We start from the raw sequence: 21,518 nt of genomic DNA, 5'->3' as shown, positions 1-21,518 counted from the left end.
ACCGAATTTTTATGAAATGTGAATCAAAATTTAACTTGATTAACTGAAACTGAGACAAATTTATCGATCTAAATTAAACTCTGTGTTCTAATCTTCTGAAATCTAATATTTCTCTATAAACTTATTGAGGAAATTGAAGGTGTTAGATTAAATACGGTATGTATTTTCAACAATAATGTGCCAATCCATGGCAGTTTGATTAAACTAGAATATAACTATATAGATATCAGTTCAATTTCCTACAAATAATAAAATTAATTTCGGCACATTTGACGAGAATTGGTGTTTATTTTGTGATAAACCAAGGTATGAATTCTTTAATTTGACAAAGATTGAAATTCTTATAATGTTGAATGTTGCTAATATCACAGGTGATGAAAGTTTATTTTGGTTCTTATTTTCTCAACCTGACACTAAAAATGTAAAGTTAAAATTACACCTAAATATTGAAATAGAATTTGTAGTAATAACTGAACTATTGAAATAATAGCATGGCAAAACGAAAAATAAAAACACAGAATATACCAACAATATTTGAATTTATACATAAATTCGAAAATATCAAAATAGTAAATCTAAAAAATAAAAAAATATTAGAGCCATATTTAAAATAGTTTTATGATGAAAATAAAAATAGAATAGTACTTAGAATAAATAAACAGAACAATGTAAAATATAAACATTAGAATAGTTTTATGATAAACAGAATATTAATATAGTTTTAAAATAAACAGAATATTTAGAATAGTTTTATGATAAACAGAATATTTAGAATAGTCTTATGATAAACAGAATATTAATATAGTTTTAAAATAAACAGAATATCTAGAATAGTCTTATGATAAACAGAATATTAATATAGTTTTAAAATAAACAGAATATTTAGAATAGTTTTATGATAAACAGAATATTAATATAGTTTTAAAATAAACAGAATATTTAGAATAGTTTTATGATAAACAGAATATTAATATAGTTTTAACATAAACAGAATATTTAGAATAGTTTTATGATAAACAGAATATTAATATAGTTTTAAAATAAACAGAATATTTAGAATAGTTTTATGATAAACAGAATATTAATAAAGTTTTCAAATAAACAGAATATTTAGAATAGTTTTATGATAAACAGAATATTAATATAGTTTTAAAATAAACAGAATATTTAGAATAGTTTTATGATAAACAGAATATTAATATAGTTTTAAAATAAACAGAATATTCAGAATAGTTTTATGATAAACAGAATATTAATATAGTTTTAAAATAAACAGAATATTTAGAATAGTTTTATGATAAACAGAATTAAGATGAAAAATAGTTTTATGATAAACAAAAATATTAAAGTAATTCCTCGATTAGTAGAAAATATAAACATATATATATCGAAACAGATATCAAAAACATTAAAATAGTTTATGATAAACAGAAAATAACCGATACTTATTCGGTTATTTTTTTTGTTAAAAAAATGGCGTAATCAAGAGGAATAATACAAATATATTTAACAGTTAATAAAAAAAAAAGCGTGGAAAATGTCGAAAATGTTTTATGTTAAACGAAATGAAATTCTAATATTCATAATATACTGTCATCATTATTAAACGTTATTAAGAACTGTAGTATTAGTAGCCGACTATAACTGAAATCATAATTTTTAACAGCATAATATATACCCACAATGTCGTTTACGTGATTAAAACTATCAATAAATTGCAAGAAACAAAGTAGAAACAATCCAATCTAATCTTTAAGAAACCAATATAACATTTGTTTAAAGTCGTTTTCCGATCTATTTCTCAAAGAACATCGACAAGACAAGGTATTTTTTTTATAAAGAAGTTCAGTAGAAAATATATGATAAACATTCCACTCTGCTCCAATATCATCGCCAAATCGATGGTACTGGTTGAAAAGTAATATTAATTCAGTAGCTGCCCTTCTCCAAACGGCATGATAAGAAATTACAAAGAGATTACGAATATAAACTTAATGTAAATAAACCCTAGAAATGCGAAAATAAAAACACATACAAATTGAAGAAGACCAACTTGAAACAGAACAATTTTCTTAATTTACTGCTTCTGAAAACAAGCAGGTAATTTGTATAAGGAATTATGAAAGAAGGTACAATTAAAATTAATTATGAGAAACAAGATAAGAAATCTATTAAATAAATATCTCACGTAATAATATTCATAGTACAAGAAAGAATTAACATAATGTGCCTTTATTAACTAAGATGTTTGAATAAAGGCTCAACATTTACCATATTGCATTTACACGATGTAAAACGTAAGTCTTATACAATACACTCATCTTGGTAAAAGATAAAAGAGATTAAAGATTATCTAATTCGATTATCTCACATCAAAGTTACCGCTCATAAAATTTGGTGGTCGAGCATAGGATTTAGCCACTTTTAATTAGGTACGACTAAATTAACATGTACGTTCGAAATTAATATTATCTTAACTCTACTAATCATAATGTAATACTAATGGTGTTAAAGAAGAACTAAGACTTAAGATGGAGCCTACTTGTCTAGTATGACAAATAGTTCATGTACTTCTATTTATTGTTAGGTATGAAAGATCAGAGCAATTCGAGAAAGATCAACTTAAATTTGAAAAAGATCAGTCTTAAAGTCGCCACCAACGTCTGAAGTATTTCATACATTTTATTAAAAAAAATTCATATATGTATTTTTTGATAATAATTTACTGAAATTTGAGCTTTTTTTTGCTTTGTTTTTTACCGTTTCCTACTTTTTTTTTCTTAAAGATGGATTCCTTTATAAAACTGTTTTCTTATTTTCAACAATCATTCTAAGTATATAATCAAAGATGTCCATACCAAAATATCAAACGTATTGAAAACCCTTAAGATCTATAAATCGACTTAGACAATATCTAAGATGTAGATTTTAAGCCACTTACTAACTACTTTTACTGATAAAATGTGTGAGATTGAGTACCTTTTCTATCGAGGGGGAAAGTGCACAATCTACCACATGCTGTGGTCTATTATCAATAGAAACTTGCCAGGCACGGTTTGCTTTATCACACTTGATCTATTAATCGAAAATATAAATGATATTGTTACATAATCATCTGTCAATGATATTTAGCAGTCGATTTACATATACAAATCCTTTCTATAATTTTTGCAACATTTAAATTCACATTCAGGAATCTGTATCAAGCACAAAACAATAACGTTGTTGTTTAAAATAAACCCACCCAATAATATAGCTTAATATCTAGTCAATAACCATGAACACATATTTTCTTATGAAACATTCCATTAAGAAGATGAGATGCAGAAATGCTTTGCATCTTCAAATACGTTCTCTGCTCAAAACACTTAAAATACCAAATTGTGATCATAGCAATCAAATGATGATACCTGTCACTAAAATTCCCATACGACACCTAACCTAAAATACCATTAAAAATTATCTATTGGACAAAATCTGGAAAATAAATATTTTCTATATTAATAAACTGTAAGTTAAATGTATACATTGTTTTCACATCGAATAGTTTAAATGCTCATGAGTATCCCACTTTTGGGAACATAAAATATTGAAATTCTACATGGAAATTTATTTTTCTCAATTCAATTCTTTATTCTTTTGAGTCAATGACTCATCAGGCACAGAATACAAAACACACATACATACTTTACAATCATTGTTCGCGTCTTGATGTGAGCTTTAAGTTGAGGTAAAATTCGAACGGAATTTCAAAGTGTAAGGTATATTAGATTTAAATACATTAAAAATGTTATATCATTATATTTTGATACCCACTAGGATGTCTTTGTTGAGATTTGTTGAGAAGTGCAAAACACACATCACCGTAATTCTTTTGCTCTAATTAGTAAAAAAGGGCTCGGAAAGAACATGCATCGTTTTCCTAATCCCAACAGCAAATATCAAATCCAGTCTCTGTTGAAGTGTGCACTACAAAGACGGCTGTTAATACGGGATGGGCATAGAGTGGCGAATCTTAAAAATAAATATTGAATCAGACTCTAGGTTTCTGACCATATGTTGAAAGCAATAAAAGGCTGCTGAAACTGTACCAAAACATCAATGGTGCAATTACCAGTAGCCTCCCAAACGAAAAACCAAGTAGTATAATTTCAATGTGTATTTATTAAACACATAATATCATGTTATGAATATAATATACAAAAATGATAACAACTTTATACAAATATTGGAATTTTTAAAATATATACATTAACAAAACAATAAATAACATGGAATTCATATGAAAAAATAACAAAGTCAATTGCGTAGATAGTTGATATAACTTTCATAGCTCACATGAACATCGACGTGAGAGTCAAAAACGCTGATATTAACATTGAGTATTTCCAAATCTTGAAGAATATTGAGATGTTTGGTGATAACTTGGTTGTTGTAAGGAAGAGTAATTCGACAGGGAAGCTGTAGAATTCTGTGCAGTTGATATTGGAGGCATTTGTAAGTAGGCACTTGGCAGAGATGAACTCAACCCATTACCGATTCCATTTCCATAAGACGCTCCTAAACTGTTTCCAAGAGACGAACTTAATGAGTTTCCTAAACTTGATCCGAATGAACTACTAATAGCACTCGTTAAACTGTTTCCTAAGGTCGAACTTTGTAAAGCACTGTTAACACTGGTTGCAGGGTAATACGAGGAGTAAGCTGGGTTAGACGTTGGGTAGTTCATCTGGTATCCATATTGCTGTGATTGAGCTAAACTTTGAGGTAATGATGAAAGTGACAAAGGGTTTAAAGATGGATTTCCATAAAATCCAAACGGAGCGTAAGCATTCATAGCTTGTAAAGCAGCGCTTTCGGCACGTTTCATCTTTGGTAACTTGAATCTTTTAGCTCTTCGGAGAAAACTACCATTACCAAACATATCTCCACAAGAAGGATGAAGAGACCAGTAGTTTCCTTTTCCTGGACGTCCTGGTCCTCTGGGTACTTTCATAAAACAATCATTTAGAGAAAGATTGTGACGGATCGAGTTCTGCCATCTTTGTTGGTTTTGCTTGAAGTATGGAAATCTGTTCATGATAAAAGCGTAAATCTCATTCAGTGTCATCATACCACTAGTCGAAGATTCTATAGCCATGGTTATCAAAGCAATGTAAGAATATGGTGGCTTTACATCAGCAAATCTTCGATTTCGTTGCGATAAAGTTGATGTTCCGGAAACAGATTGATCAATATCTTCTTCTGATTCTTCAGAACCCAAGAAATTTGGTGATTTTGAAGAATCACCTTGGTTTGATATCGGACTGTCGCTACTTCTGGCATCGGAGTCACTCACGTTACTAGATGGTGATGATAGACTGTTCTGTAAGTTTCTTGTAGATGGTATAAGTTGAGAATCATCGAGTGTTGGTGATATCAGATTCTGTGCTGATGATGGTTGATATGAAGGATGTTGAATGTAATTTAATGGATATTGTCCTCCCATCATACATGATGATCTCAATCCCATACTGTTATTCATAACTGGTGTAGTTTGAAGAACCATTTTGCCTTTCTAATCCTTTTTTTCAAAATCACTGTTAGTTGCACCAAATTATGAAATTGAAATTTCACTGTCCAATGTATCTTTATGTTCCAAATAGTTGTTTGAATGGTGAGGCAGAAAGCTGTTTGCTGAAATTGACCAAAATACTACCCTCTATATACTTCCCGGGGTGAGGATTAATTTCCATGAAAAGAATACACAGTAGTCATTGGTCAATGTACTAATCACTTATTGTTTTCACAATAAACCAACAACCTTGCTTATAGATTGTTTACTTTTCTTTTTATGTTCTTTTTTCTGCTGATATCATTGGCTCATTAGGTGTTACTTGCAACCGCCCAGAAAAATAAGCCCCGCCCTCTCAAAATCATGCTATACGGATACATCATTATAGTACCCCAAAACTGGATAGTAATGTTTGTTGATCAATGGATTTAGAAACGGAAGTAAAAATATTACAATAATATTCAAACTAATGTGTCAATATTTCGCGTGTATAGGAAATAGTTCGGATATGTATCACAATATTGAAATATATTTTTAGGGATTTCGGTTAAAGTAAGGGGCAATATTTGCATATCACAAAGATGATACAATAACATTAGTAATATAATGTATATGTACTATTCAATAGGTCTAAATTTAATTATCATTAAACATTATTATTATTATTAATTCGAGTGTTACATATTAAATATTATTGGAATGGTCCAAATTCCAAAAATATTTCGTTACATTTACATCATTGATATCAGACTAGAACAAGAAAAAAATACAAGATATTTTCCAAGCATTTAATAAAAACATATTTTAGTTAGCCTATCGTTTAATTCTAGCGGAGAATAGCACACATATTTCATTCGAGCACTAGTACATTAAATGTACGAAATGGCATTCTATAACTTTTGCTTCTTTGTAATAATTAATTCAGATAAATCAAATACACAATGACATATATTCGCTTGAGATAAAGTCTCAATTTTTGAAATGTTATTTGGTATGTCTGAGGCATTTTTCCAGCCCATGGTCTATTTAAGTCTATACAATTTGAAACCTGGTGTTTCAATACATACGAATTGACAAAATGCTATTCAGTAATGTGTGTGATCAAATTTTTGATGAGTTATATTTTAAATATATTCATAGGTTCTGCTTTCAGATGGTTCGACTGAAATTCACACCATTTAGGCAAGTATAAAAGAGGTTATATTCTATGATTGTAAGATTTAAAAATATGACCTCTGGTAAAAGAAAATCAATTGCTGAAACAAATCGTTTTATTACATCACGTATTTTGTCTTATAGATGGAATGCGACAAACAGTCACAGTCTAAAACCAGAGAGCAAATAACCTTGTGAAATAAGATCAAATTTTGAAACTGAGGTACTCATTATCTGTAAAAAATTATAAAACTGGACAAACAATAGCATAATAAAAAAACCACATTTTTTTTATTTTTTAAAAAACCTAATTGTTCATATAAAATCATATTTTCATTTGGAAATGCAATTTTATGATCGAAAAAATCGAATTTTGTATTTGAATCGAAATTCATTTGAGCATAAATGTTTATTTTGTAAAATACGTTTAATGGAATTACTGGTTCACTAACTAAATCTTTAGTTAACTTTGAACTACTCTGAAATCATTAAGGTGTTTATTTTAAGGTTAGAATATCGTTTCAAGCATATTTCTACTTTTAAAACATAACTCGTAGGCTAAATCGTTATGTTTATTTAACATATCAATAAATAATTAAATAAATAAACAACATACAAACTGTATATAATCACTGTGATTTATTATATAAACACCGAGTTTGATAGAAGTTACAAGTGTAAAAAATGATACTTAACTTAAATAACAAAACAATAGCATCGAACTAACTAAGAATACTAGTTAGTATATACTTTTTATGTACGGTAAAGTGAGATATTTGTGGATGTTGACTTAAGCATAAGGCCATTATGAAGATTGCTATGCTGAGACATTTCTGTACATTATTTTTGCCACAACTACTGGACTAAATAAATAAGACAATTTTTTGGATAGATACTTCTAGAATATTTATTATTTTCAACGTTTCTATGTGGTTCTCACACCGTCATCAGCAATATGTACTAAAGTAACACACATGTCCGGTAGTATCAGGATCTATATTTCTAAAACAAATATGCAAGATAAATCATATTAAGCTAAGTGAAGTGGGAAACCTTGTTAGCAGACCTGAACGTAGAGAGGTATGTTTCGAAAAGAGAATATGACCTGCCAAACGAAGTGACTTTGCTTTTCAAACATAAGGGAAGGGGGGGGGGGGGCAAAATCATCTCATAACATAAATCAGAGATTCAGATGCTCCGCAATTTGCGCTTCAGAAATGTCGCGTAGGAAAAACATTAATTGCACAGTTTGATTTTGTTTGTAATAAACATTAAAGAAAATTATAAAATGCAGAAGAGGATTAATAATGCTTTGTTGTAAATTCGATTATAAAAATGCACATTACTCGTATAACTAGAAATAATTGGATTTTGGAAGTAACTACATGTGATGTTTTAAGTTACCGATTTCTCTGTTAATACACCATATTATTCAGTTTATGAATCAATATAGTTGTATATTTAAAACATCAATAAATAATCTGTTCAATTTGTTATAAAAACAGGTTGGGTGTTTATTTTAAGAATGTGGAATGTGTTAAAAATGATACTTAACTTAAACATTAAAACAACCTAATAATTGAAGACCAATCAGTAGTCAAAATGTATTACTCTCTAGTACAATTTGATAAACTTTTCTTACCCAAGTTTAATTTTTAAGTAATGTTATTCAACAGAAATATGAAAATTTGCATCCCATAGCATATCAATCCTCAACAGATTTCTTGTCTACAACCTATTGAAATAAACTATATATTCAGGATTATGACCGTAGACTCAAAAGGTATCCATTGTGGTGTAACTTATGTATCAATTTTTCATTTTTAACGACAATAATAAATGAGGAACACTCCCAAGGGATATCGATTTGACAAACCCTGTTTGCAAAGTGGCTTGAGGAAAAGTGCCCTGTCTTGCTATCGACACAGGTCACAAAATGTATTTAAATAGAACTCAACCAACGACAAAGTTTATGGTCTCACAAGCTTTAAAAGACATCTACCAACAACAATGTCATGAGCTTTAAGCAGTCCACCAGCGGAGTGATCGGTCTTACTATTACCAAAAACACAACACAAAAAAAGTTAAATGTAAAAAATTTTCCATAAGAGTGAGCTCTGAAAGACAAATAAACTGATGTTATTGCCATATGACATTATTCAGACTGTGTCGAAAGCATTATCTTTTCTAGTTTGCAGATATTCTGGACCTATTTTATCAACTATTACGATTGAAATTAGTAGTTGTATTTTTAATCCCCTTATCTTAATGTCATAATGAAGGTAGGAGGGATTGACATGAAACATCTACCTGTAGTTCGAAAAGGACAATAGAAAGACGCTCCGTGTTCTTGAGCACGTAAAAATCCAAAAGAGATGCCTATTCTCTGTCACATGGGCAAAATTTCCGTTATTGCTTGATTTTCGGATGGGGCACTGCATTAGCTTGATCAGGTGTAAAATTGACCAAAGTAAGTCAATATTGATTTTAAAATTTGACTGACAGATCGGTCATGGAACTTGATGGATAATTTGTAAGATTAAGAGTTAATTTATATATAGTATCATTACACCTGTATCAATATTGACAATGTCACTTTTAACACATAATGTGTCACATTTATTCTTTAATTTTCCAAAACAAATAGTTTCCACACCTACAAATCTATGTCAGCTCAGTTAAATTAACTAAAGAAAAAATGTTTAAGCAATATTTTTATCACCGTTTATCTGTTTGAAAATGTTATGGTCATTTCGGTATTATTTGTCAACAATCGATTCCAACCAACGCGGATAGATGTGACTCTGTATTTTATTGGTGTCGCCAAAACGTTTGCTGGTGAAATATATCCCTAACAAGTTATTGAACTTTGAGGTTGAGATGTTTAAAGTGCTTTTAAATTTTCTTGTGACATAGACCACCAGGTCAAATATCCATTGCTTAGTTACTGGATACAAGAAGGAAGACGACCAGTCAGTAATGATTATGATAGCGCAAAAACTCTGTATCACTGTTATAGGGGTAAATACCAGAAAACCATGGTTCATGGTGATGCCTTATTGTGTCTTGTTTCATGATTCGCCAGAGTAATGTATTTAATTGTTATACATGTATTTGATAAACCGATCACGCCATAGATACCCCTTTCATTGTACATATCTATGGAACGCGTCTTTAGTATGAACGACCTCAGGTACCACCCCATGAGCGGGGCAACAATAACATCAGCATCCATTTTGAAAAATCGCAGACGGCTTGATAATTGGAAATATTGAATCGTGTGTGGGCATTTTCTGTCAATGGTATTGATGTAAATATGTTGACTCATTAATATTGATGGTATTATTGAACGTGTTTGGGCCCAATAGACCCATTTTGCTCTTTTCAGCAACGCTTTCGAGGGACCGAACTGCAGTAAAGCAAATATCGTCTAGATAAAAGATATCATGAGGATCATGGAGATTTGAATTCATTCACTATTTTAGCTAACTTGGAAAATAGTTCTGTAACGATGTGCTAATTGAAAGCTGTAGTAGAGAAGTACTTCATTGGATCTTTCCAAAACATATGACTTAGTCTGAGTTGATGGTTTGCTTTCTGGCATAAAGGGTCGCAACGTCGGGTGAATCTAAGACTGCCTAGAAGATAGCTAGATACAACTGAACGTCGTCTATTCTAGAAGAGAAGTAATCACTGGAGAAGGGCACTCCTCTAAACTGTTATCAGCTATCAGCATCACCATCAACGATCTTGTTCATCACGTGTATAAGGACCCATCGGTTAACAAGGTATTATATGTAGATGATGCAGTTCAGTATGACGTTGATCAATATGACGAAGTTATAATTACCCCAATATGGTGATTACTCTCAAGTAAACTGCTCTTAACCAAATTGCGAATCTAAAACTGTCGGGGTATTCTGCATCAGGAGGAAGGATCACAACACTATTGACTTTAGACTGAATGGTGTTAATCCGATGATAGTTTATAGTTTTTACCCAATCTTGATGAAACTAGATATGTATGAGATCTCGTTCAAGTTAGAAATTGGCAATAATCGGATGAACAGTTTTTTTTCAGAGTTATTGCCCTTGTGTGTACAGCGATGAGACATTGTTCATGTTTGAACTTGATGATAATTTGATGAACTGTTTCAGGTTTTTGTCTTGACTTATAGATGATTTTAAGATTATTTGAAAATTCATTATTAAGCCACTTAAGATTTTGTTATCATTTCTGACAACTGGTAGTGGGCGTATGTTACCTTGCCTGGCAAGCTCTCTTCTTTTACTATTATTATTTTGTAATGCCGAGACAATAATAAAAAACAACAACTAAAGTACCGGTACTGGTTTCAATGTGTTCTTTTAATCATAAATTTTGGGCCAGAACATTTTAACAGTTCTACCTTCAGGGTTGGTTTTCACAATTGAAAGTTGCTGAGTTTTTGCTCTGAGCCTTTCTGATTGTATTTATAACTGTATCTATGCAGACAATCTCGACTGGAGAACAACACATCCTAAACAAGAAACTGAGAAGAACAGTATTTCTAACACAACAAGCATAAGAGTAACAATGTCCGGATTTAAGAGTTTGCCATGAAGTCCAAAGACCTTGGCTCTGGTTTCTGTGTCGGTCTGACACTCATGGAGCTGTTGCGCGTAAGTTCCTCTCCAACAGCTAGTTCCTGATGGGCAAACCACCCACCAACGTGTTCCCTTGGCACTTGGATTAGCGAGAAGGTTAACATCTTATAATTTAGCTGTTCCCTGCAACATTACTTCAATTTGCAGTTGTATATCTTTCACAGCTAGTTCGAGTCGGAAATACATAAAGAAAAAAAGACAATTTGTTTTATAAAAGAAGAAGAATATAAGAGAAGTACATGTATTAATAAAATTATTCATCCCTTACACGATGAATATATCGTGAATCAAAGTTCATATTAACTTGTTTTATTATATTTTTTTCACACCAAGAGGTAGGTTATTGCCATTGGGGATAATTGTTTGTATATTTTTTGTTTGTTTAGTTTAATTAAAGAAGCAATTGTCATTATTAACCACCTTGATTGATGCAGTGCAGCTGCCAGCTAATCTCACTTTCTACACAGACACACAAATTCTTCAAAACGGTGGAACACATCAATCTCAATAGCTGCAAATGTCTCACGTAGGCCTTCTGAATTAGCCCGACCTTTTATAGGCGGTACATGTTGTCTCAGTTGACGATCAAGATGATCGCAGAGATGTTCAATGGGGTTCATATCTGGAGAACAAGGTGGCCAAGGCAATACTTCGACGTTGGTATTGTTCAGATAGTCTTGAACAATTCGGGCAGTATGAGGCTTACATTGTCTTGTCGTAAAAGTAATCCTCTTGGAAGTTATTGAATAAAAGGAACTACAACAGGTTTCTTCATCAATATATCGCTGAGCATTCAGATTTCCTCGGATGATAACCAGCCGTGTTGTCATCTGGCCACAAATGCCACCCCTCCACCACCAACGGGTGAACTTCTGTGATGCAGTTTGGCGCCAGTCGCTCTGTCGCAAATGTTTAGCACGTTTTTATGCATGCACGATTTGGAAAGCTGCGTTCGATAATCTACGTTGTTATGGTCTGTCATGGGGCTGTTGCATTGATGTGTTTTTAGTATCTTCTTTCACTGACTAGTTGTTTTTGGTATCGATCGAAAGGTGTTTGTGTGAAGAAAATGAAATCAATGTCTTGTGGTTGTTATGCACCTGGTTATCTAAAACAAAGCAATAAAGGCTTTATACTCGCTTTTGACATACGGACTGACGTACAGAATGTGCGTATGGAAACGTACGAATGTGTGACCACCTCTATTCGCGAATCGTAAAAAGACGTACACAATTCTGACATACGTATGTGTGACCACGGCCTAAGGCTTCGCCGGGTCTGTTGGCTTCGTCGGGTCATTTGTCTTGTCACATGATAAACCAGCGTTTATTTCCCCATAACGATAACAAGATCCACATTCATTCCTTAAGTAAACTCTCTACCAATCAAAATTAATGACGAGGATATGGGATCACGAGAGCCACGGATAGATTAGACATTCTTCCGTTGTTTAAGGAACGTGCATAACCACTAAATCTCATCAATATTTACAATCATACAAATGTTCATCCATAGCTGCAGCATTCATGTACTTTGGCTTATTGTGGCCAAGTCGTGGACGATACCTAGTACATGCTGAAATCTCATAATGATCACAAAAAAAACATCACCACACCAAGTTTCCATGTCCGAAATCTAAAACCGTTCAATTCTGTTAAAATCTCATCAATACAAATCATGTCAATTTCTTCAACTCTCTAAACGTGGGTGTATATTAGAACATGAACTACAAACAAAACAATCTCATAAAGAGAATGAAGTCTGGCATATCAAATTAAATTTTAACTCACTTTGTATTTGTGTTCATTACAAATACTAGTAGACTACTATTGTTTGCTTTAAGTTTGAGCAGTTTGATGGAAAACATATCATTTAAGACTCGAGCCATACATTTTATGATTAGTTAAAAAAAAAGATGCCTTATTATATCACCATATTCTCGTTTTTATTGTTCGTGCTGTTATATCTTCATATGTCACGGTCAATTATTAATGAAACTTTAACTATAGCTTATGTTTCGCCTGATTTTTATGTGGATAAAACAATCAACGGAGTTCCATTTCTCATTTTGAATTATATCGGTGTATTAATGTGTTCTAAAGAGTGTTTGGACAGAACGCTGTGCAAAGCATTACAACATGAAAAACTTAAATGTTCATTACATGACAGAGTTATCCTTGAAAACCAGTTAATTTATAAAAAGGGTTCAATTTTCAGCTTTAAATCAAATTCAACAGAAGATATTTTCGGGAAGGTAAATATCGTTTCTAATCATTGAGCATTTTTATACATGAAAATGTGGACGTATACTGCCGTCGCCCCTGTCCGTCGGTCCGCCCGTTCACATTTCTTGTAGATAGAGGCTACAGTTTTTATCCAATCTTGATGAAACTTGGTATGCATGTATATATTGATGAGATCTCGGTCAATTCGAAATAAGTAATAATCGGAGGTTTCAGAGTTGTTGCCCTTGACTGAAAAACGCGTCAAATTTGGCTTGTAGACACAATAGAGACTACAGTGTTTATCTGATCTTGATGAAACTAGATATGCATGTATATATTGATGAGATCTCAGTCAAGTTCGAAATTCGTAATAATCGGATGAATGGTTTCAGAGTTATTGACGCGTCAAATTTCGATTGTAGGCACGATAGAGACTACAGTTTTTATCCAACCTAGATGAAACTAGGTATGCATGTATATGATGATGAGATCTCAGTCGAGTTTGAAATTGGTAATAATCAGATGAATGGTTTTGGAGTTATTACCCTTGACTTAAAAAAAACAAGATAAATTTGCCTTGTAGGCAAGATAGAGACTGCAGTTTTTATTCGATCTGCATAGAACTTGGTATGCACGTATGTATTGGTGAGATCTCAGTCAAATTTGAAATTGATAATAATCCGATGAATGGTTTCGGAGTTATTGCCCTTGATTTAGTAAAAACGCGTCAAATTTCGATTGTAGGCACGATAGAGACTACAGTTTTTATCCATCCTAGATGAAACTAGCTATGCATGTATATGTTGATGAGATTCTTAATTGGTAACAATCGAATTAAGGGCTTCGGAGACATTACCCTTGACTTAGTAAAAACTTGATAAATTTGGCCTGCTAGCACGATAGAGACTACAGTTCTATCCAATCTTGATGAAACAAGATGCATGTATTTATTAATGCAATCTCGGTCAAGTTAGAAAATGGTAATAATTGGATAAACCGTTTCAGAGTTATTGCCCTTGTGTGTACAGCGATGAGACATTGTTATAGATGCTTTTTAGATTAATAAGATTCACTAATGAGCCGCTAAATATTTTGTTATCAAATCTGACAGCTGATAGTGATACTTTGCCTGGTAAGCTATCTTATCTTTTACATATTGTTGGTTTGGAAATATTCATTTTTACCAGTACTTACTATATAATTACCAGTACCCACTATATAATTGCCTACATTCCACCTAAGAATTTGATCATAGAATGGTCATGGTTTCGAAAAATAGTTATCTAAATATGCCTTATCTCCCCTGAAATGATTACGTTAGCCTAAACCTCAATCCCACTCAGTTAACAATATCCATGCTTCGCAATGTTATGGTATCTGCGACGATCGCAAGGCATCACAAGCCTTCTCACTATCTCACAAAAACGGTCAAGAGCGGAACAAAATTCAATTTCGTTTTAACGGCGACGTAACGGCGACATGCTGGAGATATTGTGGCTGACGTAATGAGACTATTAATGGTGTACCGTCGTCGATTGGTTGATTTTGCATTGCAAAACGTCGCGCGATTAGAGCTCGTGCGTTTAGCAAAAATAAGGGAAACCCATCTGTAACACGTAGGTTTTTACTTATATTTTCGTGTATGTATATCATATCGGCATCATATAAAGTGGTTTCGTATTAGTCTTCAAATGTTCTGTTTCAGGTATCAGGAAGCTGTGGGAATGGTACATGCCCTGATGGTCAGAAATGTATAATATCAAACAGTGGAAATCATACATGTGTTTTAACTGGTATGCTTTCATTGTAAAACGATTCAGCTAAGACCAAGAAAATATCAATACAATTAAAACAAAAAATCATTCAGACCCCTAAGCTAGGATCGTCAGATTTCGTTGTCTGTGGGTAAAATGTAAATGTAATAAATGTACATCAAAATGTTGAAAGTATAAAATCCGGTTTTATTTTTATTAAATACAATTCGTTATAAATATTATTTTCTGTAATACATTATAATAACAAAATAGTTTCACTGTTTCATAAAATACACGGTACATAAATTGTAGAGCGATTTATAAATATTTCTGTGTTTATTTCTGTTAAAATACATATCGCTCTGCAATTATTCATGTATTCAGCACTACTTTAATGGTGAAAATATTTTGATATTCTGTAATACATTATTCATTTTCATCCTATTAATTATAGTGTTACCTTCCTTTTTGATGTAGAATGTCCGAATATCCCAGCTCTGCCATTAAATAGGACAGTGTTTGAAAGACAACGTGCAGTTGGCGCCAGAGTTGCTGTAACATGTAAATATAGAGAAGTGGGTTCTCCTTTTACAACCTGCAAAGCAGATGGCACTTGGACTCCTATTACGCATTACACATGTTATACGAGTAAGTTGCTTTTAATAACGTCATTCTTATTGTGAATTTTATCTCTTTGTTTCTTCACGTATACTTTGTAAGTAACAATTCTAGCTCTGTGTCCACAATGAGCTTTTAATGTACGTTTCATGCTCTGGTAATATATACAGTTGAAAGGTTTTTCGGAAAAAGCCTTATGTACATCCATGTGTATTACTTCATGAAGAGAGAAATGAGAATGAAACGCATTAAATTCTGAGATGGTTTTTCACTTTTGATTAAATTATATGTTGTGTCCGTGTTTTTTGGTTTTTTTTTTGTGTTTCAATCTATTGTTATTGAACATAGTTGAGAAAAATTGTTCTTTATTTTCAGTTTGTACACCAGTAAGACAATACAAACGTTATACAGTCAATTCTTCTGCGGTTATCATTGGAACTAATCTGACTTTCACATGTAAACGAGAATTATCATTGATTGGTACGGCGTATAAAAAATGCCTCTCTAATGCCTATTGGAGTAATTTGAGTTATGGTTGCATGTATGGTAAGAGCACCTTTGGGTGAAATAAACTTTCGTGTTCTGGCACATTTAAAATTTCTTAGTATTTAAGTGGTGGTGCGCACCATAGTTAAGGAATTTGGAAAATCATATTTTGGAAAGTTTCATGACGATTATTAAATTGACATTTTTCTCTGTGAAAAACGAGTAAGACTTTTTACTACTAAATCATTTCTTAAAAGGAGCAGATGAGCTTTTTTTTCCAATCTAAAAAACGGGTATTTTTCGTAGCTTAGCTAATCAGTAACAGTGTTCACAGCTTACTGTCGAAATTTGAGCCTTAAAATCCACACGTGTCCAGAATTGTCCGCGTCTGAAAATGAATAAGACAAGTTTTTTTTCTTGATACACTGTCATTCTATATAAAAGACAACTATAGAAATAGGAAAATAAATTCCTAGTTTTGGATAGTATTTGAAGGATTTTGTACATTTCTAGTACTTCTAAAGACTATTTATATACATATATTCAACACTAATCCCCATTCGCCTCGACCAAAAAAATGGCGCAAAATATCTCATCTAATAAACATAAGTGCCAGTAATTTGACTAAATTCGATTTGTTTTTAAATATGCGGTTGAGAGATGAGAGTAAGAAGCGAAAAGGAAAGGGGCGGATGTATGTTTTCTATTCTTTGACCTATTCAAATAATATTTATTAGTCGGCAAAAAGAGAAAAAAAAAACTATTTGAATTATCAGCATATATTTTATTGGAATTGTAATTTATTTTCTATTTTAGCACGATCTTGTACTCATGGTAAAATGCGTCAACTATCCGTTATTCCAACATTAAAGATCGACCCACAAGGATATCCGTCGAGAGACGCATTTACTGTCCAATGTAAAGATGATAAAGGTTCTGCATGGACTGTGATTCGTGAGTATAAAACTTTGTATACTATGTATATCAGACGAATATCTCGGACGAAAATATTAAGACATGTACTTGGATCTCAGCTCCGTTCTTGGTCTATTAACACTTTTCGACATGGCGTTGCCTGTCTTCATCAATCCAATCAGATGCACAAGGTGGGGGGGATTACTTCGGAATGCATTTTAGATTCATTTAAACAATAATGGTCAAACTACAGAGCACTCGGCGCTTTAAAATGTCAATTTCATTCATTAAATTGATACTACGTCTTAGAATTAACATGAAATTTAAGAATTTAAACTTGGTGAATAAGAGCCAATAGATATACCTGTTGTCATAAATAACACAACAGGATCTTTATATAATCCAAAAAAATTAATTAGTTAATTAAAAAAGTAATTAGCCATAAATATACAATTAACTATTGAAAAACGCTTAATATCAAATTTTTGCGTTTTTCAATAATTACTTAGTGGTATGAATTTTCCAATTTTCCAGAATTTACAGAGATTCTGTTGTAACTTTATGACACCAGGTAAGTTCACTGATGAATATATATACTCATATTGACCATTCTTGAGAACTTAAATTTTATGTTCATTCTAAGACGTAGTATCACTTTAACATTCCCATATGCAGATATTACCGATACCAATATGTCAAAACATTTATGTATGAACTTGATAGGAACTGGAGCTTTGGATGAAAATTTGTATGTTCCTGATAATGCACTTATACGAATATTTCTCTATTTCAGCTATTAACCTATCTGAAATATACATTAATGCTTCAACAGAATCGGATATAAACGGTACCATCAGTATAAAGTTAAGTTATGAACAATCCATATTTAGAATAAAAAAGTTGATACAAGTATCCACTTTCTGCCACCAGTATGTTACTTATAGGTGCTTAAATTCACCTATACATGATTTGGTAAACGAATTTACATCTAGATTTCTGAAATCAAATGGTGAAGCTCTTGATTATTTTCCTGGTGGAGCGAGAGGGCAAAATAATTGTCGATGTAATGAGACGAGTGGATGCGCTGGTGATAATTTATGCAATTGTGACGTGACCGATAACGAGTGGAGACTGGACGAAGGTTATATTTCGAATAGGAGCGATTTACCGTTAACAACGTTTATAACTAATAAACGCTTAGGTAAGTAAATTAATGTAGCAAACTAAGTTGGAGCGATGGTCCTTTGCATAACGTCATAAGGTTGACTATGTCCAACTTATGGAGGTCTTGGGTTCTAATCTTGGTCGGCGTTTGAAAATTCAATCATAATTCCAGTTGACCCATCTTGTAATTGGGTAAGGAGAATCTGCTAAAGACCAATGCCAAGAGTTTTCGCCAAGGACCAGCTGGTAAAAAGTCTAGTGTTTTCTTTTTATATTACCCGATATTTATTTCTTCAAACTCACCACCGTACTACCACCTAAGTCTTTTATTGTTTTGTTTAGATTTCTCACCATACCTTCAATATAGCATGAATTCTTAAGAATTGGTCTGCAGTTTTCTTACTGAATCTATTACAGATCAAAGTCGATAATTGTTAAAAGTAAACGAATCACAATCCATAAAACATCATTTATTTTTTAGATAAGGAATTGAATTTAACAATTGGTAATTTGGAATGTCGAGGTTTACGACCTGACTTAGAACGGAGGGAAAAATGAAATATGTGGAAGTTTAAGGTTCAGTCACAAAGTCACAAAGAAGACTCAACAGTTTCTGAAACGGAATCAGCTTTTCGGGAAAATTTCAATGCATGGCACGGACAGATATTCTGTTCACTAAAAAGCGGCTTATTCTTGAACCTGCGGAGTTGACACCATTTAGATGATGGATTTGTGACACGTAAACAATATCGTGTTGATACTGATATACCAGTCTTATCACTTGAAAGAGTAGAAGTTTTCCTACTGTACTCTCGGAATGTTTTACACCTCTTTTTATACAATTTTTGCGCAAAATATTGAGGTATAAATTGCCGGCGCACCTATCCGTGCATAAATATTAGTTTTATTCGAGCAAACATAGTATGAAAATGAAGGATGTCGAGTTGGACGTGTTGGAATTTTATGGATATTCCGATTGTTGAGATGTATTGATTGCTTCTTTTATTCGTGGACGTATGTTACTATGTCTAACAAGCTTCCTTTTGTTTGTTAATCACCGAAGCTTTTCAAAACCAAAACAAGCTTCAAACAGAATACTAGAGTATTTTTACTAATTCATACTGTTTAATTTCGATTAATTAAAGCCAACCCGGGAATTAATGTATACTGAAACAATCGTGAACTGAAGTTAAATTTCTTTACATTTTTCATTTTTAGAGTTTTCTTTAAATAATAAACGTGGCGTGAAACTCCGATGAACAACATGATTCAACTTCTATTTTATTATTTCTATTTCGCTCTAAAATTGATGTACTGAGCACTATTTTAACAGTGAAAATATTTTATTATTGTAATAAACATTCAATAATAATAAAATGAAATATGGAGTGAGGAACAGGAATCGAAAAATATTTTCTTTTCAAAACACAATTGTATGTACAATAGTCATAATGTGGTCAAGGTTTTTCTTCAGTTTGATAAATGGGCATTATGAAACTTGTTAGCGAGCACATTTGCTTTAGAATGCTAAGTTATTTTTGTTCTCAGAATAGTTTTAAAAAGCTAATTTGTCTTAATAAAACACGCGAAGACTAGACAATAAAATATTCTTGTTTGGCATGATGTTTTTCTTTCCTACTGTTTAAATCGTCTGCTGTAAATTTCTGTCAAACTTTTATCACTTTTTATATATCTATATCAATATTGGGAAAATGCAAGCAGCCACAATGGAATCAGGAAATTCTGGTTGAATTGTTCTGATTTTTAATAGGATTCATCCTTGGGTGATAGCAAAGTTTCATCAGAATCCGTCAAGAATTGCGTTTTTACAAGCATTTCAAGAACAAGAGCAATAACTCATACTGAATATTGTTCTAATTTTCAATAGGGTTCATCCTTAGGTGATTACAAACAATTATACCTAATTACTCTATAAATGCCTAAGTGTCGTTTTCTGACTTTAAGAAAGTATATTAAGAAAGTTTTTCTGTCAGTTTTCTGAAAGTTTTAGCTGTTTTTGACACTGGGATATTAAAGGATATAGTTTCAAAAAGACTTAAAAAATAGGTATTGTGGCAGCCTTTACGCAAATTAAGCACCGGGAATTTTGCTTGGGAACCGTGTTTTTTTTCTGATTCAGAATACGATAAATATGCAAAAAAGACAAGTCATGAACATTATTCTGAAAACATACCCACTCCAAATCCACACAAGCTATCTGTACTGCTATTATTTGCAACAGTGAATTCGAAACAGTTGATAATCTTCATTGGTCTCCAGAAACAGCAAACAGCATTTATTTGTTTTGGATACACCAGCTTCAAGCATCGAGTAAGTCTTTAAACTAATTACTGGGGATAAAAATACTGAGAGGCCACCGCTAGGCCAAACTGTAGTTAACTTGAGCCGCAAAATTCTCACACCCCTTCAGCATTCAATCTTAGACCGTGGACTTAAGTTTATTCCCACACCAAAGATAGCTAACTTGAATTATCTCCGACCATCCATTGAACGATTTCAACGAAATCTTAGCTGCACATATTTTTTTCGAAACCACCCCCCACGTGGTGCTAGAACAATGTTTATTCCTAAATCTACGTGGACACCCCCTCAGGCCGCCATCCATCCTGAAATATTGAAAGCATTTGCTAGTATGAATAGCCAAACAGTGAACCTTTCCATAACACACGAAAAGCCGAATCTCACACGAGTGGAACGTGAAGCGTTAAACTTACTTAAGAAAGACGATAGCATTGTTATTAAAAAGAGTGACAAAGGTTCATGTTGTGTCATTCTGAATAGGGAGGATTACGTTTCAGAAGCAGAGAATCAACTGAATAATCCTAAACATTATGCCATTTTACCGAAACCAATTTTCAAAGAAACTGCTAGCATGATTAATAATATTCTTGCCGATTTAGTCAAAACTAGTTATCTCAAACAGAAACAATATGACTATCTGTCTGCCAAACCTGATTGTCGCGAGAGACATTTGTACAC

At 32.3% G+C, this 21,518-nt stretch overlaps 2 protein-coding genes across 2 annotated transcripts; one reads left to right on the top strand and one right to left on the bottom strand.

Moving 5' to 3' along the window:
- Positions 1-4,870: 4,870 nt before the first annotated feature.
- Positions 4,871-5,185, bottom strand: LOTGIDRAFT_99760 (hypothetical protein; the record flags this gene model as incomplete). Its single annotated transcript, XM_009049699.1, has 1 exon — positions 4,871-5,185. A coding segment is annotated over one exon (315 nt), but the record flags the coding sequence as incomplete, so codon positions are not given.
- Positions 5,186-13,271: 8,086 nt separating this feature from the next.
- On the top strand, positions 13,272-19,076 carry LOTGIDRAFT_157490 (hypothetical protein; the record flags this gene model as incomplete). Its single annotated transcript, XM_009049698.1, has 8 exons — positions 13,272-13,610; positions 15,287-15,374; positions 15,813-15,983; positions 16,329-16,499; positions 17,256-17,545; positions 17,889-17,925; positions 18,148-18,555; positions 19,000-19,076. The coding sequence occupies 8 exons, from the start codon at positions 13,272-13,274 to the stop codon at positions 19,074-19,076; spliced, it is 1,581 nt and encodes a 526-aa protein (XP_009047946.1).
- Positions 19,077-21,518: the final 2,442 nt, after the last annotated feature.

Source organism: Lottia gigantea, assembly GCF_000327385.1.
Source record: "Lottia gigantea unplaced genomic scaffold LOTGIsca_14, whole genome shotgun sequence".
Taxonomy (NCBI): Eukaryota; Metazoa; Mollusca; class Gastropoda; family Lottiidae; genus Lottia; species Lottia gigantea.
Note: the sequence above shows the minus strand (reverse complement) of the source record. Positions and strands in the feature narration are given on the sequence as shown.